This window comes from Chrysochloris asiatica, unplaced genomic scaffold (genome assembly GCF_000296735.1).
Source record: "Chrysochloris asiatica unplaced genomic scaffold, ChrAsi1.0 scaffold00102, whole genome shotgun sequence".
In the NCBI taxonomy this organism is placed as follows: domain Eukaryota; kingdom Metazoa; phylum Chordata; class Mammalia; order Afrosoricida; family Chrysochloridae; genus Chrysochloris; species Chrysochloris asiatica.
Window position 1 is genome coordinate 8414648 of NW_006408620.1, and position 25384 is coordinate 8440031.

Below are 25384 nucleotides of genomic sequence, written 5' to 3' on the forward strand. Positions count from 1 at the left end.
ACACACACCTTACCAGGGAGTGCCCTGTGCTGGTCACTGGCTGCATCACCGGGACATCACAGTTTTCTGTCCTCAGAGACTGTCCGGTGATGGGGAGCAGGGAGAGAGGGGAGGAGCCGCCGGGCAAGCTCAGTGATAGTGAGGCCTCCGGACCCGCCACGTTGTGCTGTCCAGTCCTGGAAAATCTCTGTGCAAGAGGACGTTTCTGCCCTTGACACGTGTGAGGATTGAGCCATTGGCTGATGAGGAGGGACTCAGGGAGGAGAGTTGGAAGAAAGACCAGCAGAAAAGCTAGGCATCAGGCAGAACAGCGGGAACGTGGACACTGGGTCGAAGACAGAGAGGACGAGGGAAGTTGGGATGAGGTTCTGAAAGCCTCCTTTTCTATGGTGACGCATGCTGAGCAAGATTGGGTGTCTCTCACATGTTATTCTCTCTGTTTCCACTCTGGCTAGTAAGCACAGGATGCCTGGGGAAAGGCAGGGGCAGAGCAGTCAGGGCCCGTGGCCTGGGGGTGGGGGGGGTGGCATTGAGAACCCAGGTGGGACCCATGTAACCAGACAGCTGTGGGTTGGAGGGGCCCGAAACAAAGGGGGGAACGTGGCTCCTAAGGGAAGGCAGAACTCAGGAGTGGGAGGCTAGTTCAGAGGCGGAGGGGAGTGCGTTTGTGAGGTTGTGTTGTGGTGAGGCACCTTGGCCATGCAGGGAGGACTGGGGCGCGGAGGGAGGCGGTCAGGAGACAGGGATGTGATGAAGACTCTGAACCAGGGGCCAAGGAAAAAAAACAGAAAGTGGAGGTTACACTGTTGGGGACCACCAGGTGTGGTGAAGGTCATGCCGAGACACAGGGTTCTGGAGACAACTGGGCCCACCGTGGAAGGTGTGCTACAGCCATAGCTGTATGCGAGAGCAGCCCGCTGGCTATCTGAGCGTCTGGTGGCTGTGGCGATTCTGCCGGGACACGAGTCTACAGCAGGTTTACTTGCTGGAGCTCTGGAATATAAGCTCCATCTCCAGCCTTCATGGTTCATCTGATAGGATGTCCAGACAGATAGGGACGAGAGATGCCCTCCAGTTAGTATCAGATGGAAAGTGTCTCCATTCCAAAAGGAAACTTGGGATTAAGGTGTTGCAGGATAATACTCTGGACCGCAAGGTCAGTTTGAACCACGAGGCATCGGCGCTTCAAACCCACCAGCCACTCCGCGGAAATCCTATACAGGGTTACTATGAGTTGGAACCGACCTGATAGCACTTAACAGCAACAAAGCATTTTGGAGACTTTGAAGGTTTGGAGATTCTTTCCCAGGATCCCTGTGTTTGCACGTGTAGCCCACCCTGTGGGTGATGCTGTGCGCTGATGCTGGGATGGCCCCAACCCTGGGGTCCTCGTTTCCGAGGCCTGAGGGCATGCTGCCTGGAGCAGTTGAACTTGTCTTCAGATTCTTCCAACAGCTCTACCTTGTCAGAGGTACTGTAGTTTTTAATGCAAGAGAAGTCCATTCTAAATAGGATTTATGAGCGTTCATTGGATGAATTTCCACTTGAAGAACAGGAATCAATCTTCTCAGCCGACATTTAAAACCTATGCTTAGGTTGTATGTAGACATGTTGTTAAGTGTCGTCCAGGTGGTTCCAACTCATAGTGACCCTGTATCAAGTTTCCAAGGAGCGGCTCGGGTCTGAACCGTTGACCTTTTGGTTAGCAGTGCAGTGTGTATCCTGCAGCACCACGTGAACGTGGGTGGGTGTTCCTAATTGATGGTGGTGGTGGTGTTTTTGTTGTCCATCTAGCTAGTAGTCTGGATTTTTTTTTTTTTTTTTTTTTTAGTCTTTCCAATCAAAACATTTCTGGATTCCGTTTTGTCAAAATCAGTTCAGCCTCATGTTATCATGTAAACCTTTTTCTGAGTGTGGTTTTCAGGACTCCTGACGGTGTAACATTTCTTTATTAATTACCTCCACACACCTGCAAGCGCTCTATACCTGGGGCCACACGGCACAAGTGGCCACTGCTTCCACAAGCCCAGGAGCTACAGTCCTGTGGACCCCTGACCTCAGATTTGACAAACTCCTGACTTTCACCTCCACTGGTCTTTCAGGTGGGATTCGAAGAAGCACACGGGCTACGTCGGGTTAAAGAACCAGGGAGCAACCTGCTACATGAACAGCCTGCTGCAGACTCTGTTTTTCACAAACCAACTACGAAAGGTCAGTGGACCGTGTTGATGTCCCCCAGCCTCCCACTCAGCTTCCTTGCTCGGGCACATTAAGGAGACAAGCAGAGGCCCCTCCCTGGACCCCCACACACAGACTCTGAAGAAGGGCGCTCTGTCTGGAGCCCCTTACTTAGATTCCCCACCCCACTCCCCGGAGGCATCTATCTGCCTCTTAACTGCTTCCCCGTACTTGGGTGATGAAAACTCATACTACCACTCATAATGTGACCCACCTAACTGGGATGGATTCGCCTAAGAAATCATTTTATAACACAAGGGAGAGGTGGTGGTTTCATGTAAAAGATGTGAGATGTGGCATCTGAAAAGCCATCCAGTTAGAAAAACCACTGGCTGCAAAGTCTGATAATCACTTACTAACAGACAGAACTTACAATATTAACAAAAACTATAGCTGCACCTCCCTTGAGCTTCATGTAGACTCTGTAGTTACCTGTAATGTAAGGATTTCCTGGTGTTTGATCGAACTGTTGATTGGTTGGTTGGTTGGCTGGTGAGATTCACCATACCATTCTAGTCACTCTCAGGCACTATGTTAGGAATTACCCCCTGCAGCTGAGAATGGAGAGAGCTGGGTATGGATAATGTTGCTAGCCCGTCGAGTCTGTTCTGGCTCAAAACGACCCTCTTTCTGAGATGTGGCTGGTGAGCCTGAACTGCCAACTGTGGTTCAAACGACTTTGAAATCCAGTGCATTAACCCACAACACTAAACCAGGATTTCCATGGATAATATTGTTGTTGTTAAGTGCCATCAAGTCAATTCTGACTCACAGCGACCCTGTGTAGGGTTTCCGAGGAGCAGCTGGTGAGCTTGAACCCACTGACCTTGCAGTTCAAACAGCTTTGCAGTCTGGCTCATTAACCCACAGTGCCACACCAGGACTCCATGGATAATATTGTTGTTGTTGTGAAGTGCCGTCGAGTCGATTCCGACCCATAGCGACCCTGTATAGGGTTTCCAAGGAGCAGCTGGTGAGCTTGAACCTCCAGCCTTGCTATTCAGACAACTTTGCTGTCTGACGCATTAGCCCACAGCACATATTAGTAGCTTATAAATTTGTATCAAATCTTTTGTTTGCACCTAGCGGTAAGCTTTAGATATTGCTCAAAAGTGTGAAATAAGAGTAGTTGTCATTGGGTGAAAAGCTATAAACCATAAAATTATAAAAACAAGAACACTGCCATCAAGTCAATTCGGACCCATAGTGACCCTGTAGGACAGAGTGGAGGATCCCCGTAGGGGTTCCAAGACTGTCCATCTTTCATGGAGCAGAGAGCCGTATCTTCCATGGATTGACTGTTGGGTTTGAACCACTGACATTTTGGTTATCAGCCTGTCATTTAACCCACGGGGCCACCAGGGCATCCGATAAGTTACAGGTACTTTAAAAAATTGTTTTAAATTTCTTAAGTTTTCTTAATTGTGTCTAAGGACTTAACTGAGTTTTAAAAAATATTTTTGTTGGAGGAGGTGGATGGAAGTGACGGTAGAGCACAGGGTAGGGGGCAGACACATCATAGTTCAGGTGTTGGAGAGGGCGATACACAAGAAGGGGGAGGGGGTGGAAGAACAAGAGAGATAAGGGGAACACTTAGAACAGGTTAAATGGGCTAAATGGGACAGAGGTAAATAGTGATGCATGCTCAACCTTGGAACAACAGGGCTCTGTGATACAGGGATCGAGGCATAGTCTGAAGAGGAGAAATAATGCTAAAATGCTTGACTGTCTTATGAATTGGTTTCCCTTGCCTACTATTATAAAATGGACACTTTAGTGGGATAGAAAGGAATGTTGAAAAATGATTACAGAAAACTTGTAAGCCCGTCTTCAGCCTATAACTGATTGGAATACCTGAAAGGGGTTCTAGAACTTGCCCAGTGAAATAGACCTCTTACAAAGCTTTTGCAGAGTATAGGACCTTAGGTGGAATCCTGAGTCTCATCCAGAACCTTATGAGGTGGGACATTCCAACTTGCAAAGACAAGTAGACCAGCCTGGAACAGCTAGAGCAACAGAAGATAAATCTTCATAGAAAGATTATCAGGAAAAACCCAAAACAAAAGTGTCAGCATGACTGGCTACTACAAGAATAAGCAAGTTGTTCATTGGGAAGCCATCAAGGCAAGCAATCTAATTCCTTTAGGACAAACCCCCCTCTAAGACGGAAGCTCAGAAGGAACACATGAGCAGGCATGTAAGCTTGCTTGGTGACCACATTGGTGTACTGGTGAGTGAAAGAGGGAAAGGCAGCAATGAAGAAATGGGCTGAGTTGAACCATGTTCCATAGACTCCCATTGGACCTGGAGATGAGCAAGAGAAGAGGAAGGACTGGTTGGTCCAAAGTGTGGTGAGACCTGGGGACACTTGAGACCATCGACAAAGACATAGCCACAGAGGGCTAGAGCTGAGAGTGAAGCATTCAGCTGATATGAAGTGAGAGGAGATGCACAAGAACACCCAAACTTGCAGACAGTATCCATTTGACCTAGCCTCGATGACTTGATAATTTTGATAAAGGAAACGATGGCAAATTGCTACAATTTGATGAATTTGACCTTATTCATGGAGGTAGTAGCTCAAAATACCAACAGAAACGGAAGGAGTCTTCACATCAAATATCAATGCTATCCGCTCTGTACACAGGGTAGATAGGGACGGGCAACTTAGACGTTGGCTACTGAAAATGAGAGGGCGATAAAGGCACAAAGTGACTGGCTTACAAGGTTTCAAGAGGGAGTTTAGTTTAAGAGTTTGTGTGTGTGTGTGAATGGAATATTCTTGGCCTATTTGTTGCTGAGTGCCATCGAGTCTGTTCTTACTCATAGCGACCCTGGTTAGGGTTTCCTAGGAACGGCTGGTGGGTTTGAACTGCTGACCTTGTGAGCAGCCCAGTGCCAATCCTGCAGCACCACAGTTAAATACCCTAGCAGTGACCTTTACGCCCTGGTGTTTTCCCAAATGGTCCCTTTCATGTACAGTGTAATTCTTGATTTCTTCATCGATTCTTTTAGGCTGTGTACATGATGCCAACAGAGGGCGACGATTCATCTAAGAGCGTCCCTTTAGCATTGCAGAGGGTCTTCTATGAACTGCAGCACAGTGACAAACCTGTAGGAACCAAAAAACTAACCAAGTCATTCGGGTAAGTGTGCAAAGCCGGCCCTGCCCACACGGCTGCCTCCTTGCTTTGTCAGGACGAAGGCTTGGAGGAGGCAGAGCGTGGGCCTCACATATACGCAGGTTTGCCGTTTCATTACCCCCAGTGTTTCTGTCACTGTATTTGGCGTCACCTCTGTGGAAACCAAAGCTCTTTAAGAATTTGATTCACCACTTAAGTTTCCAAGGAGAGCACATGCAGCGTCCCCAGTCTGCTTGCTTTCCTTAGGACCAAGATCCAAACAATGTGGACACGTTAGTGTCCATGGATCCATGAAACTCATGGACCCAGGAGTCCATTGCAGCTCATAGAAACCCTTCAGAATGTAGTAGAACCGCTCCTTTGGGTTTGAAGGCTGTAGTCTTCTCTTGAAGCAGACTGCCTCAGCTTTCTGCCGCAGAACGCTAGTGGGTTTGAACCACTGGGGCCCCTTCTTGTTTGAATTACAACCCCCTCTCACACATAGTCTCCATTCATAAATGCAGTGAAGCACAGTGGTTGATTACTCACCATTTTGGTTTTTGTAACCCTCTCTTGTGCACTTTGGGAGGTTAAGTTCTGTGCTCCTTTTCTTTCAAAGGTGGGAGACTTTAGACAGCTTCATGCAGCATGATGTTCAAGAGCTGTGTCGTGTGGTAAGTTGCAAGCCATGAATTGTATAGTTCTGACATCTCAGATCCGAAGCCGCATCGGAAGCCAGTACCCCGAGTCAACCCCACAGGCTTCCTTCATCCTTCCGTCAACTATAGTTGAAACAACACCTACCTATCTTCACACAGGACCAAATCAGGCTAGAAAGACACAGCCGGCACGCCATCTAGTTTAAAAGCCAGAGAGAAGAAACAAAGGTGGCATACTGTTTCAGGTGTTCAGGGTGGCTAGAGTGGAAATAGAAGCTGATTCTTAATGTGACACAGTGAGTTGACTTAGGCTACCGCCCCGATTGTCCTGCGTTGATCCAGACAATGACTGTAGATCCTCCTCTGGTTCTCCCACTTGTAGGGGTCCTAGTCCCTCCAGGAAGAGAGACTCTCTCTCTCTCTCTCTCTCTCTCTCTCTCTCACTCACTCACTCACACACACACACACACATAAAACATGGAATGGTTATTCAAAGCGATTGGCTGGGCAAGGTGTATTTTCTTTTTTGCAGCAGTGGCTGGATTGAATCCAGTTCATTAAGTATCCATGGATAAACCAGTCAGTCCTGTTGACAGGCTCCTCAACCTCATTAATCCCTTGGTGTGGACCATTGCAAGTGAAGTTCAGTGCTTAATTTACATGACTTTGCACAGAGCTACAGTGAATATATACATACACAGTGCTTGTAAAGGCACGGCAGACCATTCATCCCAAAGGCTATGAAAGAGCGCAATCTCAACTGCTACGTGTAGAGGGTTTTTCCTTCTTTTTTTCAATAATGTAAATACCCAATCGAAGAAGATGGTTTTGTCGTAAGTTTTTAATAATTGCATGCCAAGGGTCATAATAGTATGTCTCATCTAGAATTTCGTTGGCCATTAAAATAGCCTTGTCAGGTTTCTAAATAGACTGTTTTGAGTGTAACATGCATGTTTTCTTTTTTCATTAAAGCCCCAACTTTTTTTCTTTTCAGTTGCTTGATAATGTGGAAAATAAGATGAAAGGCACTTGTGTAGAAGGCACCATTCCTAAATTATTCAGAGGCAAAATGGTGGTATGTGCTGACCAGTCTCAAAGAATGATTTTTTAAAATACTGTGTATACGTGTGTGTGTATATATATATATATATATGGTGGTGATATGCCCCGGAGACACAGCTCACACACAGAGACACCCTATAGAGGGTCTCAGACGGTAAAAATCTACACAAGAACAAAAACCCACATCTCTCCCCGGCAAAACAGCGGAGAGTCAAAAACCGCACAACGAGAGGCGCACACCAAAATGCAAAAACAACACGACAACAGAGCCACATACATAGAGGTGGTGAAAAGCGCTGGAGACGCGGCCCAAACACACAGAGACCCCACAGCAACACAACACCCCCACAGAGAGAGATGTGAATGTGTATGTGTGTATGTGTTTTCTCACTACCAGTACATAACGTGGTCTTCTCTTCCTTCTTGTAGTCCTACATCCAGTGTAAGGAAGTAGATTACCGGTCTGATAGAAGAGAGGATTATTATGACATCCAGCTCAGTATAAAAGGGAAAAAGAACAGTAAGTGTGTCATGAGTCCATGAGCTTTGGGGTCACCTCAGCTTTGCTTTATGCTTCGCTTAGACGAGTCCTCTTTAGGGCAATGGATGCTGTAGCGTTCTAAAGCTCACATGCTTCTAAGTGTTACACACGTCACAGACTAGAGCACCAACCGGCACACGCAAGTCCCCAGAGCCTTGTCCTTTCACAGCTGCCGCCGCCTCTCACCAGAGGAAACCAGTAAACACTGATCTTGAGGGCCCAGCCCCTAAGTTTACGTGTCTTAGATGTGGTCGTTGGCAGAATTGTAGGGAGTGTGGTCATTTCATCTCTTTGAGAATCTGCTCCTCTCAGTCCATCGAGACCAGAAGACAAGTTGTCCTTCCCGTCCTTTGTCCTCTGGACACTTGCTCTGTTTGGGATTACCAGTGTTCTCACCCTGCGTGCATCCTGATTCTACCCTCATGATACTGCCGTGGGGTGCACAGAATTAACTTTTAGCGAAACTCACTGTGTCTAGCCCTAAAACACGGTCACCTTCCTGAAAGTCACAGTAGTTCTTTGGGGTTCCAGAACTTGTATTATTTTGTTTACGCCATGGACACAGCCCCCCTGAAAGAGTTCCGTGCTGGGACACCTCAGCCCAATGTGGATGTCTCACTGCTCTGCCAGACTTCCTCCTCGCTCTGAAACACGCCTCTGCCGCCAGTCCGCAGTCTTAGTTGTATGGGTCTCTTTCTAGGCTCTTCTTCCATGTATCTGTTGATTCTTGGGCCATCTTCATGCTGGTTTACAAAAGCGGTGCCCTTAAAATAAGTGCTGTGCTTAAAACTTGCACTTTCCTGTTACCTGATGATGTTATTAAAACCATCAGGAACACCCTTGAGAGGCGTAGCCATGTTCCTAGCCTTCACACCTGTTCGTGAGTGGGAATGGCTCACTGAGCTACCGTCTTTAGCAGAGGGCGAGAGTTCCCCTGAGCAGCCTCACTTCCCCCTTCTCGTCTCTAGTACTCGAGTTTGCACATGTGTGCACACCGCCCTGTCTGTGGGAGAAAGACAAGACCGCACCTGTCACACACTGTACAGTGTCAGAAACCTTGTGTTGGAACAGCCCTGTACCCTGTGAGGTTGCTGTGAGTCAGGACTGACTCGATGGCTCTGGACTGTGTGGTTTTATGTGTATGTGTAGGAGGACGCTTCAGAACTTTCATGGAAAAAAGGAATAAACAGCTCCTGGAATGATTCCGCGAACTTTGGGATGCCCCTTTGTGCATATATACGAAAGAGTTCATCCCTGGACTAACTGCGTTGGTAACGAAGGTTCGGTGCTTGCTTTGGCTGACTTCTGTTTCTCTCTTTAGTCTTTGATTCCTTCGTGGATTATGTGGCGGTCGAACAGCTGGACGGTGACAACAAGTACGATGCCGGGGAACATGGCCTGCAGGTAAGCCCTCTCGGTGAATCCCATACTCCGCAGCCCTGTGGGGTGTGTGCTTTTGTTTGGTGTTCTGCATGCGATCCCTCACCGTGCTCAGAGGGTGTTGTTGGCAAAGGCTCTGGGCATTGCTTCTGTCCTGAGACCCAAGGGTCTGTGTGTCAGGGTCCCCCCACCTGATGACGTCAGTGCTGATAGTGGGAGTATGTTAGCCACGGTACCTGCGTAGTGTTTACTGTTTGTGCGAGAAATGGCTCTTTGTGCATGCCACAGGGACATGGTGGCCCTGCCTCTTCCTTTGGAGATGCAAGCAGCGCAGCGAGTGCCAGGCCCTGGTGGTAGCCCGAGTGTGGCTGTAACTGGACTGGGAAGGCCACAGTCACAGGTGGGCCCAGGGTCCACATTGCAAGCTCATGACCTTGACTCGCCCTTCAAACAAAGTTGCTGATGTAGACAGGCCTGGGCTGTGTGAACAAGCTGCCAATTCATGAGTCACGTGTCCTGCCTGGCAGATCAGAAGGTCACTCTGCAAACAGCAGTTAGAACAGAGACACCTGACGTGCTGCCGGACAATGTGGTCAGCTCATGAGAGCCACCTGTGTCAACCAGGATACTTTGAGATCGGGATACACAGTGTGTCGTTTAGAGCCCTTTTCTTTCCCGTTACCGTGGGAGCAGGTTGTTCCTCTGTGTGAAGTAGGTTCCTTGGCTTTGGTTTTTTCGTCATTCCTGAGATGCCCCGTCCCTTAAAAGTACTGACATTCAGCAAAGAACATGGCCAATCAGGTGTGCCTGGGTCCAGCTGCCCACCTTCCAGGCTCCCGTTCCCTGGCAGGTGGTGACAGTTGAGAAGAAAAGTCTGCAGTGGAAATTCAACCCCAGACGAGATGTGAGGCCCCAATGGTGGGGGTCACCAAGGGCTAGCACAGAAGGAAAAGTTGACCTGGGAAGACCGAGGCCTTGTGTCAGGGCTGGCCTGGACGGACTCCTGTAAACCAGAGACTGCAGTTACAGAAACCCTGTGCTGCTTGGTCAGAGCTTTAGAATCTCTCTTTTAGAGTATGCATGGAGTGTGCCCCAGCACATGGCACAGAAACATCACGGGCGAGCCCTTGGACCGGAAGCCCACTGCCCCCAGGCGTCATTGTGCAGCGCTGGCCTCGGTTTTTGTGCGGTTCCGTAGTTCTCGTAATGTTTCACCAGGGTCTTGGACAGCAGCCGTGGCTAGGCCTCTGCCTCCTCGCCGTCCCCTTCGCTAGAAGCCCGCCTGTGTCACGTGCCCTGTAACAGCAGGAGCCAGGGTGCCAACCAGAGAAAGGCCCCCCGCCCCTTCCCCACCACCACTTGCTGTAAAGCTTTGAGAAACAAGGCGGCGAGGTGAACTAACTTTGTATTTCTCTTCCATTGTTCAGGAAGCCGAGAAAGGTGTGAAGTTCCTAACGTTACCACCAGTGTTGCACCTACAACTGATGAGATTTATGTACGACCCTCAGACGGACCAAAACATCAAGATCAATGATCGGTAATGGATGGCCTGCAGCCTGCGGGGGTGGGGTCTTGTCTCTGTGTACTCAGCTCTCCCACCTCATCCTCAGGGTCCCAAGAAGTGTCACCTTCGGGGGGGAGGAGGGAAGCCCTGGAGGATACCCTGGTCACAGGTCGTCAATCCCAGATCCCCTCTGCGCTGTGGTGGGTTAAAGTTCCTGAAGACAGAACTGCCGCTTCGTGAGTGTTGTTCTCACCAGCATCTCCGATAGCATTGGTTTGTTTGTGGCCAGAAGGCAGTTGAAGCTCAGATGTGAAAATTTGACATTAGTGTTATTTATCAAAATAGTATTCTGTAAATAGGAAACAGACAAATGAAAAAATACAACTCAAACTCACTGCCATCAAAGTCACTTCTGTCTCCATAGCAAGTGAGCCTATAGGACAGGGATTCTGAGGCTTTACACTATGGGAACAGAAGGTCTCATCATTCCCCACAGAGCAAGTCGGCTGGTGGGTTTGAAGGATGGACCTTATGTTAGCAGATGAGCACTTCGCCATGGGCTCCACCAGGGACCCTCTAGAGCTCATTAGTACCTGACAGTATCTTAGTTGCTATGAACTCATAGAATGTGCTAGAATGTTTCAAAGTGCTGCCGTCTGCGGGAGTGTGTCCCGTCTCAGGTGTTGAATTCTAGATCCTTGAAATACCAGGTACAGGGCAGGTGCCTTTCTGCTTTGATTGCAGCCCCCCACTCACCCCACCTCCCTGTCTTTTCTGGTCCCTGGAGGCAGCTTTCAGTGGGCACCCCCAAAGATTGCGTTTGCCTGTGTAAAGCCATACTTTTGTATGAAGCCCATTCTGGCGAACCAAGGTGCCCAGCCTTGATGCCTTTTGAGCTGTCTCCTTCCCTTTTCCAAATCTGATTTTTGTCCTGTTTCTCAAGCTATAGTATCGCCTCGTGGTCTGACTCCTGGACCTTCAGAATCATTCACTTACATTCAGAATCACTCACATCTGAACAATCCAGGGTGTCCATTTATCAAAAGATCGGCTGTAGTGTGAGGCCCATGAGCTTAAACTGTCAGACCGCCATGACGAGTTCATATTTTGTGTAAATCTAACTTTATGTGAATTTGTCTTGTTAAGTAGAGGGAGCTCTGGTAGCGTAGTGGTTACAAATCGGGCTGGGAACCGCAAGGTCAGCAGTTCGAAATTACCAGCTGTTCCGTGGGAGAAAGATGAGGCTTTCTGCTCCCATAAAGATTTACAGCCTCGGAAACCCTGTACAGGGTCATTATGAGTCAGAACCGACTCCACGGCACACAACAACAATAAGAAGTAGAGGTTAAAGAGCCCTGTGGTGCTTGGGTTAGGCATTGGGCTGTTGACTTTGATGCTGGCCCTTTAAACCCACCGGCAGCTCCACGAGAGAAGGATGGGGCTGCCTGCTCCTGCGTAGGTTTACGGTGTGGGAAACCGTATGTGGTGGTGCTGGTGGTGCTAGGGACCAGTGAATCGATTCTAACTCAGACGGACCGCATGCCCAACAGAATGAAACACTGCCCGGACCCACACCATCCTCACAATTGTTGTTAAGCTTGAGCCCCTTGATGCTGCCACTGTGTCAGTCCATCTCCTTGGAGTTGCCCTGCATTTTACCGAGCATGATGTCCTCCTCCAGGGGCTAGTCCCTCCTGATAACATGTTTGAAGTATGAGGGTCAAACTCTAGCCATCCTAGCTTCTAAGAAGCATTTTGGTTCTACTTCTTCCCACACAGATTTGTTTGTTCTTTTAATATTCTCCTCCAGCACTATAACTCAAATGCATCAATTCTGCCGTCTTCCTTACTTGCTGTCCACCTTTCACATGCATATGAGACTATTGAAAACAGCATGGCTTGAGTCAGGTGTGCCTTAGTCCTCAAACTGACATCTGCTCCTGAAATAGGTCAATACATCACTTGGTTTCTTGACTGCTGCTTCCGTGAGGGTGGTGGCTATTAACTAGAATTGACTCATTGGCAGTTGGTTTGAGGTTACCTGTAAAATTAGTGAAAGGGTTCTCCACGCCTTTCCTTCGAAAGCCCAGGCAGCCTGTTAGTAATCAATAGAGCCCGGCGGTGAAATGTTGGACACAGAAATGAAAGCTGCCTTTCTCTGAAAATGTTTTTCAATAGGTTTGAATTCCCCGAACAGTTACCACTCGATGAATTTTTGCAAAAAACAGATCCTAAGGACCCTGCCAATTACATCCTTCATGCAGTCCTGGTTCACAGTGGGGACAACCATGGCGGACATTACGTGGTTTATCTCAACCCCAAAGGGGACGGCAAAGTAAGCAGTGGGGATGTGGGTGGAGGCGGGTGTGGGCGGGTCGGGGAGTTGCATTCTGAAGCCACGCGTCATTCTTCTTGCTCAGGGTCAGTGGGCTTGCTGACCCAGAAGTCTTCCTCGGCCTCAGCGGTATCTCTGTTCTCTGGTCTCCTGCCCCATTAGTTTCTGATGCTGTGAAAGTGAGCAGTAACTGGTTGTGTGGCTTTACGCAGGCATCTCCCTGTTTGTGATGAACATTGGACTTAGTTAAAGCGGTTACTATTGTTTCAGAAGCACTGTGTTCCATAGGGTTTTCAGGGGCACATGTGTTAGATGGAGGTCTGTCTACTGAGCCACCCTGGGTAGATTCCAGCCATCACCTTCCTTTCCATCCAGGACTCCTTTCTGTCTACTCGGAAGTCCGAGCCCTCAGCCTATGTGTAAAGGCCAAGTAGTGATCCGTGTGGGGGCGATCAGAGCCGCTGTGGTCCCAGTTTCCGTGGGTTTCCTCCTCTAGTCCCCACTGTGACGCTCTGAAGTGGGCCGTAGGGGATGTGGTTCCCACTTGACTGATGAGGACAGGACCCCCAATGCATGGCTGAGCCAGTGGCGAACCGAGTGTTCCCATGGCACCCGGTGCAGGGAGCACCTTTAGTGAGAGCTCACCACCATCTGAAACGGTGCAGTCCAGGAGTTGAGAATTGAAAGGACCTGCTGTGGACAAGCAGTGTGGGCTGGTTTGGTTTTTGTTTGTTGCAATGGGGTGGGATAACATGCCCCACAGGATTCTGTGACCACATCCTAACATTTCAACTCCACTGGCAGAGTTGGGGTACAGGAACGGGTTTGAGTGGGCGGTATCTGGGCCTGTCTTTACAGTGGTGTAAGTTTGATGATGACGTGGTGTCACGGTGCACAAAGGAAGAGGCCATCGAACACAACTATGGAGGGCACGATGATGACCTGTCTGTGCGGCACTGCACCAACGCCTACATGTTAGTTTATATCAGGGAATCCAAGCTGAGTGAGTACTGCCATGGCCCCTGCCCACGTTCACGGGACCCTCGCCAGCACGCCGCCGCAGCCCACTCCCTGTGCTCAGTCGCCTGGTGTAGCGACGGTGATGAGAGTTAGGACCTTGTAAGGACAGGCGTTCTGGGGGCACCGTGCTTGAGTGCTCAGCTGCTGCCAGGTGGTCAGCAGTTGGAACCCACCCACCGGCAGTCCCCTGGGGCTGTTGTCGTCCTTCCTTGGGGGTGGCTGCGAGCTGGCCGCGGGCAGAGAGGCGAGGGCGCCACGTTTGTGTGTGCAGGTGAGGTTCTCCAGGCTGTGACCGACCACGACATCCCTCAGCAGCTTGTGGAGCGGCTGCAGGAGGAGAAGAGAGTGGAGGCGCAGAAGCGGAAGGAGCGTCAGGAAGCCCACCTCTACATGCAAGTGCAGGTGAGCCACTCGCGCGGGACCTTTGGGGTCACAAGTGACTCCCTAGTCCTATCTGCTCAGGGATGAGTGAAGGGCCTGGGGCTGAAGTGCTGTCCTTGTTCAGAAGTTGCTTGGAAACAAAAGTCTGTGATGTTAGCATTTCACTGTTTAAACCCTGTGGGGACCTGCGGGGCCTCGTCGTCTTTTTCGTGGCAATGGCCAGCTCTGCTCTCTGATCACTTGCTGCTTTGCAGATTGTCGCTGAGGACCAGTTTTGTGGCCACCAAGGAAATGATATGTACGATGAGGAGAAAGTGAAGTACACGGTGTTCAAAGTGTTGAAGAACTCCTCGCTTGCTGAGTTTGTCCAGAACCTCTCCCAGACCATGGTGAGTCCTGGCCATGTTGCCAGTCCCCCTTCTTCCAGCTAGCACTCCAGTTCCACCTTCAGTCTTCAGTGCTGGAAAGACTAACTAGAATCCTGAAGTGCCTTTTGGCATGCAGACACTGTGTCCTGGCCCTGCCCCCAGAACACGATGATGACCAGATTCCATTTCCTGTCTTGAGTTAAAGAAAGGCTTTGCAGTACACAGACTGCAGAAACCGGCTTCTGTCTTCCTGACCTAATTGTCCAGTAATACCTGCAAAGAAGGAAGTGGAATATGAATATTCATCATCTCCTCTACCCTTTTTCTGAGGGGGTGCAGCAGTGCGGGGGTTCGGGTAGCATGCGCACAGGCCCTGAGTTGTGATCTTGAAGGGATGGGTCACTGTTGTCCACATCCAAAGAGCAAGGTGTAACGATCGTTTCCATCTTATTACCACAGCGTCATTCATTGGTATGGTATTAAAATGCAGGTTGTGCTTGTTTTCTTGACTGATCATTTATTCTCTCATTAGGGATTTCCACAAGATCAGATTCGGTTATGGCCCATGCAAGCCCGGAGTAATGGGACAAAACGACCAGCAATGTTAGATAACGAAGCAGACGGTAATAAAACAGTAAGTATGGCGGACAGTGGCTTCTCTGTCCCTCCGTAGTGGACCCAGCGTGCTTCCCTGGGGATTGGTTAGAGACCTGGATGTTTCTCGATTGTAATTACTTGCCCCATTGCCAAGGCCACTACAGTCTTCTGAAAGTTGGTGTCTGTTTGAAAATAGATGATTGAACTCAGTGATAATGAGAACCCTTGGACCATATTCCTGGAGACAGTGGACCCCGAGCTGGCTGCTAGTGGGACGACGTTGCCCAAGTTTGATAAAGATCGTAAGTGCCCGTGGAAGCAGCGCCCGACTGCCTTTGAGCAGGAGAGTTGGCTCCCAAGCCTGACAGTGTTGAGCCATCCTAGAAGTGCCCAGCTGGCACCAGTGCTAAGGCTTGGTTAAGTCTGGGCTGGTGCGATCTCCAGGAGGGGCAGGGAGGCGGCGGCAGCGTGGAGACGTCATGGCATATCCTTGGTCTCTGTCACTTGTGTTGCTTATCACTCGAGTCTCCTGTATGGTCGACAGATCTTGTACAGCAGGAGTAAATACTTAGGCTTTGTGGACCATCCTGTTCCTGCCAGCTTTGTGTATGACACAACCAAGCCCTGCTTCAAGCTGTCCCTTCTCTGCCCCAGACACTCTACCATGAAATTGACCTTGGTCCCCAGTATCCCTGAGCCAGCTCATCGTTGGTGCCGGTGTTGAGACCACCACCCTCTTGACTGCTCTAATGGCATTACTTCCCGTGGGTGGGATGTTGGGGACCCATCTCTGCGGCCCTGGGAGAAAGCTCACCTCACCTGTCAGGTGCTGGAACTAGCGTATCAGTGTCACAGAGCTGCCAGGTGTGCTGTGTTTGCTGTTGACACTGTGATGAGTGTGGGGACCCTAACAGCCTGTTCATTAACCTCGCAGATGATGTGATGTTATTTTTGAAGATGTATGATCCCAAAACGCGAAGCTTGAATTACTGTGGCCATATCTACACACCAATATCCTGCAAAATACGTACGTCTTACGGCCTCCGCCTTCTCGGTCGATCTTAATCAAGCCATCGTAGACGACAGCCATGAATCTTTTCTCCCCTTTCTTTCCTTGTTTCCAGGTGACTTGCTCCCAGTCATGTGCGACAGAGCAGGATTTATCCAAGATACTAGTCTTATCCTCTATGAGGTTTGCACGGCTTCTCTTTCCGTAATCATTGAGTCTCTAGCAGGGGTGGGGAAATACCACTGGTGAGCTAGCCCTGAGTTTGCTCTTGGGGACTCAAGTGATCTTGAGGACCACCTGTTGAGATTTTTCCGTTCGCATTGAAGGTGGGTCGAGTTGGGTGTAGAGAAAACACAGGGTGTGTTCAAGGAAACCATGTTATCTACTCTGTGGGCATATTCAACGTTCGCCACTCCTTGCATTCTAAGTACTTGCTGTGTTTTCTTGCAGGAAGTTAAACCGAACTTAACAGAGAGAATCCAGGACTATGACGTGTCCCTTGATAAAGCTCTTGATGAACTCATGGATGGTGACATTATAGTGTTTCAGAAGTAGGTTTTTCCGTGCTTATGAACACTGTCCTTTGTTTTGTTTAATGAGTCCTTAAACCAGGAAACAGAATTGTATCGAGAACCCTGAACTGTATCTTGTTTGGCTGCCCAGCAGTGATCAGTCTCTCGGTTTTCTAATTGGCGGTGATGACCATTTGTCCTTTGAAGCTCTTCTCTCGTGCCTTATTTATTTTTATAAAAATCATAATGGATGTGGTCTCCATTAGGGGGCTGGGCAAGGAATATCCTCATGGAGTAGCAGAATCGTTTTTCTTCCTGTAAATTGCCTGCAATCCCTTGAAATGTGCCTACTTTGGCTGCTAACCGAAAGGTCAGCGGTTCACACACACCTACCGCTCCCTGGGAGGAGAAAGCTGGGGAGCCATGCAGCCTCGGGAATCCTGTGTCCCAGAGTCGTCGTGAGTCGGATCCGACTAAAGCGATGTCTTCCGTTGTGATTTTGTCAGTGTAGCTGCTGCTGCCGTGTTAGGGTGCTGGGGAATCACTGATGACACAATGGGACCAGGGGACAGGAGAGCAGTTCCGTGGGGCTTTCTGGGCTGTAGTCCTTCTGCCCTGGCCGCACAGTGGTGAGGCAAGCGTCATTGGAACCTTCCAGTTCTTCCAGCATGGCTGTGGCTCTCTGCTCCCCCAGAGATTCGCAGCCTTGAAAACCCTCTGGGTCTTTAGGGCGTTTGAATCAACTCAGCGGCAGTGGGTTTGGACGTGAAACAAGCAGGTCTGAAAGTGACATGCTTTGCACTTGGCAGACAGGGTTCTGAGGTCACAGGTCAAGAGCAGTGGTCAGCCAGATGGTAGATCCTTCAGACTTAGACCAAAGCCGAAGTGAGCTGACCCCCTGGGCGAGAGAGAGCACGTGCATGAGCATTACGGTACCTCAGACCCCCTGCAGGCAAGGCCCTGCCCTGAGACTGCAGAAATGTCAAGGGTTCGAAGCCACCAGCTGCTCCGCAGGAGAAAGATGAGGCCCTTGGGGGAACCCCAAGAGCGATACCATTCTGTTCTTCCTCCTGTAGGATTGGCAGTGGGGGAGGGGGAGCTCGCTGGACACAGGTGGACGTGGTGTCCACACTGAGCCCCACTCAGCCCACCACCTGTCTCATTTCCAGGGATGACCCTGAGAACGACAACAGTGAGCTGCCGACCGCGAAGGAGTATTTCCGAGATCTCTACCATCGCGTCGACGTCATTTTCTGTGATAAAACAATCCCCAACGACCCTGGCTTCGTCGTCACGTTATCCAATAGAATGAATTATTTTCAGGTATTGGAAAGCTTCAGGTCCCACCCCAAGAGGCCCCCTCTCTTTTTTAAACGCTTTTGGGAGAAGCCGTCTCATCTGCCTGTCAAGTCTGGTCCAGAAGACAGTGGTTCCGTTCCCACCATTTGGGGCAGGTGGGAGGCACTCTCACTTGCAGGGGGCCCGCCATGTTTGTGTTTGCGTGCTAACAGAAGGCATTCTCAGATGACCCCCTTCAGCCCTCTCAGAATCTGGTCGGTGAGAGCCTGGTTTTTAATAGCACCGCTGCTTTATCATAACGTCTTCAAAAGTATTGTCTCTCCTAACTATCGTTAAAACATCGTCCAAACATAAAACATCTGTGGACCTAGGATTAAACTGAATACCCTGTAAAAGTCTCCTCCATCAACCATGGGCTCCCAGGGGGTCTTAGAAGGAGTTTGGTTTAGTCCTTTCCTTAAGGAATGTTTCAAGACATTTTAACTTAACACTGCTCATAACCTGCATCTTTAGTGACGGAACCAAGTTCCTAGGGATCCCTCAGCTCGTTGGCGGATTGCAGTTCTTTGCAGAACATGTGAACCTTCCTTTTTGTCTTGGGGTTCTTGTCCTCCTCCCAGGTGGCGAAGACGGTTGCACAGAGGCTGAACACAGACCCAATGTTGCTCCAGTTTTTCAAGTCTCAAGGGTAAGCAGTGTCCGGACATGTCGTCTGACCACTCTGCAGACTTGCTGCCATGGCCCTTCCGTCGCAGCATCCTGGGCCTGATTCCGGTCTGTAGCCACTCAGCTGCCATTCCTTGCTTAGTTTCTGATGTAGACTTATCATCATCCTGACCCCGCACACACTCCAAAACAGGGCTGGGAAACCTTTTTTCTGCTAAAATTTATGACATCGTTCATGGGCCTTAACAATTACCAACTTAAAAATTATCCTGCTGTATTTAATCAAACATGTAATTAATTGACTCCTGGGAAACCCTCTACAGGGTCACTACGAGTCGGAAACGACTCGAAACCATTAAACGACAGCAGCAACGTGGAAGCTAGAACTGTGGGTGCCTGACATACAGGGCCTGCAGACCAGCCCTTCCCCACCCCTGGTCTAAACCCAGACTTGCCATAGCTACCTTTCCCACCATGTCGGCCCCACCCCAGGCCAGAGGAGCGTGACCACGGTGGGGCACCCAAGGAACCTGGTACCTTAGTGAAATTCCACACCAGGCCCCCCAACGTTGGTTCACGCACCGGGAGGTGTGAGGCAGATGATCAGGCTGTTTGATCACACGCTGCTTTCTTGTGTAGTTATAGGGATGGTCCAGGGAACCCTCTTAGACATAATTATGAAGGGACTTTAAGAGATCTTCTACAATTCTTCAAGCCTCGACAGCCTAAGAAACTTTACTATCAGCAGGTACGAGTCCAAATTCATGTCACAGTGGGGACCACAGCCCTGGCGTGGGTGGTTTGGGGAAGCGGCTCTAAACTGACTCTTTCATCTCAACAGCTGAAAATGAAAATCACAGACTTTGAAAACCGGCGAAGTTTTAAGTGTATTTGGTTAAACAGCCAATTTAGGGAAGAGGTAGGTCTCTTTGAATAGCTTGACTTGTTCTTTGCATTAGCGCCTGAGTGTTGTCCCTGCCTCGCCCCAGACCCAGGAATCCAAAACAGTAAGCGCAGAGCACTGCAGGGGCACGTGCATGGTCGCCCCAAAGTCTAAAGACTGAATTTCATGGGTCCGAGCGGTCTTACGGGGGTGACTCAACATACCTAACTGACTGGGGGTTCCTGACGTGGGGTTGTTCTTAACTTGACTCAGACTGTGTGATCCTCAAACACGAACCGCTGAAGGAGCCTGGTAGATGCACTCAATATGGACTTCCTGCATCTGCTTCCAGAGTTAGTCTCATGCTTACCAGTGACAGAAGACGTGCCCAGACATACTGTTTACTTTTTATTTTCCTGTCAATGTTGTTATTGGGTCCCATCCAGTTGGTTCCACCCCATAAGGGACCTTTTGTACAGTAGAGCGAGACACCGCCCGGTCCTGCACTGTCTTTGCCATTACTGCTGGCATAGTGGCAGTCCATCTTGTTGGGGCCTATAAGCCCTTCCTGCCTTTCACGGTCGTGGGTTTTGGGCCAGAAAACCTCTGGCTCTGCTCGTCATGCGATGGTTCCAGGTTGTCTGTAGCCTGGTGCATCCTGAGTCTAGCCCCTCCCTCACATTACCCGTTAGTGTGGGGGTGAAATTGGAGACATATTGCTAACACACTGCCCCACGTACAGTCGAGCTGACCCGGCAGAGCATGTTGTCCTTTTCTCACTGCTGAGGTGACCTTTCAGGGGGACCATCCCTGAAAAGCCGTCTGTCTGTAAATACAAGCTTTGTGCCTCAAGGTCAGCAGTTCAAACCCACCAGCCACTCCTTGGAATCCTTACACAGGGTCGCTATCAGTCGGAACCGACTCAATGGCACTTAACACCACCTCAAATGTGAGAGTCCTGAAAGTCCTTTCCCCTCAGTCCTGCGTCGTCTGTCGTTTGGTACCTGTTGTCCCACCACGCACGACATCACAGTTCAGAGCCTCACATCAATCAGTCTCTGCTGGTCCAGAACAAAAGAGAAAAACGGAAACCAGAGACTCAGAAGAAAACTACTTTACAGACTTGTCTATCTGACTCGTCTACCCTGAGACCAGAAAACTGCATGGCACCTAGCTACCACTGCGGACCACCGTTCTATTCGGGACCTTGAGAGAGGGACAGGAAAATGTGCATAGAACCTCAGCAACGGAAAAAGTTCAGACTTAGGGATTCCTTGAGACTTGAAGACTCCTAGAGACTTGCCCTGAGATAACTTTTTTTTTTAAAACATTGAAAGAAAAAAAAGATCTAAAATCACAGCTTCTGGAAGAACCACTGGTTTTGCCTTGTCTTGTACCTCTCCTCCAACCTGACTTTGGCCTCACGGCAGGCATTGCATTTAAGAGCATCCTTGTTGACAACAGTTTTGTCCAAGGTGATACCCACAGAGTACCCCGTGGGCATGAGGTGATTATAGTTATAAACGTTCACAAAAGACTTGATTGGTCTTCGACCTCTTCTCAGTTTTCTCCTTGCCCGTGCAGCTGGCATGTTGCAGGGATAGCAGTTAATTCCAGCCACCAGAGCTTGGCTGTAGGGGCGATCGATCTGAGGTGCCGTCATCAACGTTCTTGACGACAGCTTTGTGTTTGGAGTAGCATCCGCCCAGCACCAGCATCACCCCACCACCACCACCACACCACACACACACCCCTTTCTGCCCTGAGATACTTGTAAACCTTAAACCAAAATTATTCTTCAAGGTCACCTTTTTGCTAAATGACAGACTGTCAGTATTGAGGCTTCTTTTGAAAAAAACCATCTGTAGGAGGAGACCTAGAGTGTTTTAAATGGAACAACCAGAATGGAATGAATGAGAATGCTGATGTGTGGTGCAAAATGCAGCCAGTGTCATGGAATCATTTGTGTAGGAATTGTTGCCTGGGAGCCCATTTGCTCGGTCCCCTTTCACTGTAAACACAGCATAATGCATTTTCTGAAGAAAAGTTGAGGGCACATGTCAGTGAGAGGCGGGTTGTTGTGTGGGGTGTTAGTGATCTTTTCTGTTTGCTGTAAAGTGCTGACATCGTTCTTCCATCATTCAGGAAATAACACTATATCCAGACAAGCACGGGTGTGTCCGGGACCTGTTAGAAGAATGTAAAAAGGCTGTGGAGCTGGGGGAGAAGGCTTCAGGGAAACTTAGGCAAGTATTTCCTTAAGGACATGGCCCCAACATGGCAGTGCAATAGTCCCTCGGGCAGGGTTCTTATACTCTCCCTTTAGGGTTGGTCTTTTACAGAAGTTTAGAAATATTTCAAAATTCTCAGCCATTTTTCGTTCCTCCATCCTCCTGTCTGCTGGCATGAATTTGCTGTAATCAGGAGGCAGCATCGGGGGGGGGGGGGGGGGGGGGGGGGGGGGGGGGGGGGGGGGGGGGGGGGGGGGGGGGGGGGGGGGGGGGGGGGGGGGGGGGGGGGGCAGGTATGGTCCCCAGTGATGGCTGGACAGAAAGCACACGCGGGGGGGCCCCTTCTGAGCTGTGTAGCAGTGTCTCCCAGACCTCGACACCAGCCTGGATCTCCAAGATCCTGGATCCCCCCTGTGTTTACTTGGTAAAATTAACCCCAAAGCAGACCTTCTGTCTCTCACCTAAAACGCAAGTAAGCCGCGAGGCAGGCCCGGCCTCGTTTGAATTCACGTGGGAAAGCCCACACAAGCCTTGGCAGCTCTGCTGCAACTGTGTGTGGCGTTTGCTATGTCCAGCCTGGCTCGGACTCAGGGTCCCTCTTGGGTTCCCTCTGGGAGCTGGCTGGTTTTCTCCATAGCCTGTCTTGCTGCGTCCTTCTTTGAGAAGGAATGGTGCAGGCAAATCTTGGCTGTCTGGTAGCCGTATGTCCTGGAAGATGCTTGGTTTGCATGGAGCCAGCAGGGTCTCCCACCTGCTCCTCTGGCAGCTCCATGAAACTCACATGACTGACTTTTCCCTCTGCATTCTGTTCAGGCTGCTAGAAATCGTAAGCTACAAAATCATCGGTGTGCACCAAGAAGACGAGCTATTAGAATGTTTATCCCCTGCAACAAGTCGGACGTTTCGAATAGAGGTAACGGCTCTGTGTGGAGCGAATCCCCCAGGGGTGACTCTTTCCTGCTAAGGATTGGGTTTGAACACAGGCCACCAAGCAGGCAGGACCTGTGCGGCCCTGTGGGACCCAGCGCTGCTGCTGTTCCCACAGCACTAGGTGACCCATCGGACACTGAGCAACCCGTTTCCTCCCCATAAGGAGCTCTGGTGGCACAGTGAATTAAACGTTGGTCTGCTGACTGTAAGGTTGGCGGTTCAAACTCACCACCAGCCACTCTGGAGAAAGACGGGGTTTTCTGCCCCCCTAGACTTAAACTCTGGTAGCGTAGTGGTTACGAATCAGGCTGCGAACCTTAAGGTCAGCGGTTCAAAACTACCAGCCGCTCCGCGGGAGAAAGATGAGGCTTTCTACTCCCGTAAGGATTTACACCCTCGGAAACCCTGTACAGGGTCGCTATGGGTCGGAACCGACTCAACAGCACTTAACAACAACAACAACAACAGACTTAAACAGCCTGGGAAGCCTGTGGGGGCTGTTCTGCTCTGTCCTGTAGGGGGCACAGTAGTCGGCATCGACTCATTGGCAGTGGGCTGGGTCTCTTAACAAACAGCTGTCTTCGGGCTCTGGGCGCCCTTTGTCCCAGCTGGACTTGAGCCAGCCTTTGGGCAGGAGCTGCAGACCCCTGAAGTGGCCCCTCAGCTTGCCGAGCCACCCTTTCCAAACCGACCGCACTTTGCATCGCTGTGGGTTCCCAACCTGTCTCCACAGGAAATACCTTTGGACCAGGTAGACATAGACAAGGAGAACGAGATGCTGATCACGGTGGCGCATTTCCACAAAGAGGTGTTCGGAACGTTTGGAATTCCCTTTTTGCTGAGGATACACCAGGTTAGGATTCCTAACCTTTCGGCAGCAGCTCCCAGTGCCCCAGGCTATCATTGGGTGACTGCCCCGGGGCTGAGCGGGGACGCAGTGGTGTCCCTGTGGGACGGGAGGGCGGCGCGAGTCAAAGGCTCTCTGCATGAGCCGGGTGAGCACAAGTGTCCTGCTGTTGGTCCATAGGGTGAGCATTTCCGCGAGGTCATGAAACGGATCCAGAGCCTGCTGGACATCCAGGAGAAGGAATTTGAAAAGGTGCGCGTCTCCGGTGCTCCTGGGAGCTGCCGGGACCTGGGGGCCCGACTTGGTGAGGGGCGCGGAGGCTTCTCGTGTGCACAGTGAGTGAAGGAGTTCTGCTTTTTGGTTGTTTTTTTAGTTTAAATTTGCAATTGTAATGATGGGCCGACACCAGTACATAAACGAAGATGAGTATGAAGTAAGCTTGAAGGACTTTGAGCCTCAGCCCGGTAAGAGCCCTCACCCCGGGTGACGTCGATGTGGTTGGGAGGTGACTGGGCAGCCGCAGCTCGCCATCTCTGAAGGATGAAAACATTCCCCACTGAGTCGAGTTGGGTCCAGCTCCTAGTGAAGCTGCCCCGCCCCACAGGGTGTCCCAGATAGTAAGTCTGTATGGGAGCAGACTGCCTCATCTCTCTCCCATGGTGTGGCTCGTGGATTCCAACTTCCAACCTTTTGGTTAGTAGCCCAGCACTCAACCCACTGTGCCACCAGTGCTCCTAAAGCGCTTGGCGCTCGCTGCGACCCTACTGGCAATCCTTCTGGGGGGCAGATTGCTGCTCCCTGAGAGTGGCTGGTGGGCTCAGGCCGCTGTCCTCTCTGTTAGCAGCTGAACACTCCAGCACAGAGCCGCCAGGGCTGCCTCCACAGCCATTCAGCATGGACTCACCGGGGACTTAGAAAGGAAAACTCGTGTGTGACCCCCAGCGCTAAGCTCAGGTGTGACTGCCCAGGGGGCTGGTCCCATCTCAGTCATTCTTCTCTCTCCCCCAGGTAACATGTCTCACCCTAGGCCTTGGCTCGGGCTTGACCACTTCAACAAAGCCCCCAAGAGGAGTCGCTACACGTACCTTGAAAAGGCCATTAAAATCCATAACTGACCTTCTGACCCAGTGTGTTCAAGGCCAGGGACCGGGCGTGGGGGTGCGCCCCTTTTTAACATCCTTAGGACTTTGGTTACACGTGCACTCTACCCGAAGTCTTCAGCAAGAGGATTTGCTGCTGATGTTAATTTTATTTTGTTGAGGCTGTTCAGTTTGGCTTCTCTGTATCTATTGACTGCCCTTTTTGAGCAAAATGAAGGTGTTTTTATAAAGCTCGGATGCCAATGAGAGTTATTTTATGGGCACCACAAAGCAAGGCAGCCATCAGCAAAGTGGGAGGAGACGAGGCTGGCAGGACGCAGGCCACCGGCCAGAGATCTTTCTAGTCTGTTTCTAGTTGGCAGAAGCTGGCTGGCTGCCTTCCTGGGGGTCCCATCCACCAACTCGACAGCTAGGAAGTGTCATGGTAGGCCTGTCTGACTTCCTTCCTTCAGTTCTACTTCCAGCGACCTTTTGTGCATCTGTAAAGACAAACCAGAAACCACAGCCTAATAAATAGCCATCTCTTCTTCCTCACTGTGTGCATTGTTGGCCCTTCCTCGGGGTTCATCTCCTCCAGCTGCCGGGGGGCCCCGTAGTCACCTCGTTTCGTCTCAGTCCGCCCCTGTGCCGTACAGTTGGACACACTGAATCCCGGCCTGGCCGACACACAGGAGGGGTCTTGTCATGCCGTTGAGAACCT

The 25384-nt window shown here is 50.3% G+C and overlaps 1 protein-coding gene across 3 annotated transcripts in view; it reads left to right on the forward strand.

The window, feature by feature from the left end:
- Window positions 1-24917, forward strand: part of USP7 (ubiquitin specific peptidase 7 (herpes virus-associated)) — a 69178-nt gene extending 44261 nt beyond the window's left edge. For 2 of the 3 annotated variants that reach the window (XM_006867222.1, XM_006867224.1), the window contains exons 6-31: window positions 2103-2211; window positions 5254-5384; window positions 5980-6034; window positions 7014-7094; window positions 7511-7601; window positions 8944-9026; window positions 10430-10539; window positions 12685-12841; window positions 13700-13844; window positions 14133-14263; window positions 14497-14631; window positions 15143-15244; window positions 15404-15509; window positions 16142-16234; window positions 16332-16399; window positions 16667-16767; window positions 17898-18051; window positions 18648-18715; window positions 19333-19441; window positions 19535-19612; window positions 21722-21822; window positions 22621-22720; window positions 23471-23590; window positions 23765-23836; window positions 23958-24048; window positions 24593-24917. In XM_006867222.1, coding sequence (XP_006867284.1) covers window positions 2103-2211; window positions 5254-5384; window positions 5980-6034; window positions 7014-7094; window positions 7511-7601; window positions 8944-9026; window positions 10430-10539; window positions 12685-12841; window positions 13700-13844; window positions 14133-14263; window positions 14497-14631; window positions 15143-15244; window positions 15404-15509; window positions 16142-16234; window positions 16332-16399; window positions 16667-16767; window positions 17898-18051; window positions 18648-18715; window positions 19333-19441; window positions 19535-19612; window positions 21722-21822; window positions 22621-22720; window positions 23471-23590; window positions 23765-23836; window positions 23958-24048; window positions 24593-24699 — 2698 coding nt within the window. In that variant the 3' untranslated portion in view covers window positions 24700-24917. The remainder of the gene's footprint in view (window positions 1-2102; window positions 2212-5253; window positions 5385-5979; window positions 6035-7013; window positions 7095-7510; window positions 7602-8943; window positions 9027-10429; window positions 10540-12684; window positions 12842-13699; window positions 13845-14132; window positions 14264-14496; window positions 14632-15142; window positions 15245-15403; window positions 15510-16141; window positions 16235-16331; window positions 16400-16666; window positions 16768-17897; window positions 18052-18647; window positions 18716-19332; window positions 19442-19534; window positions 19613-21721; window positions 21823-22620; window positions 22721-23470; window positions 23591-23764; window positions 23837-23957; window positions 24049-24592) is intronic. The other variant, XM_006867223.1, reaches the window with a different exon arrangement.
- The last annotated feature ends 467 nt before the right edge of the window (window positions 24918-25384 follow it).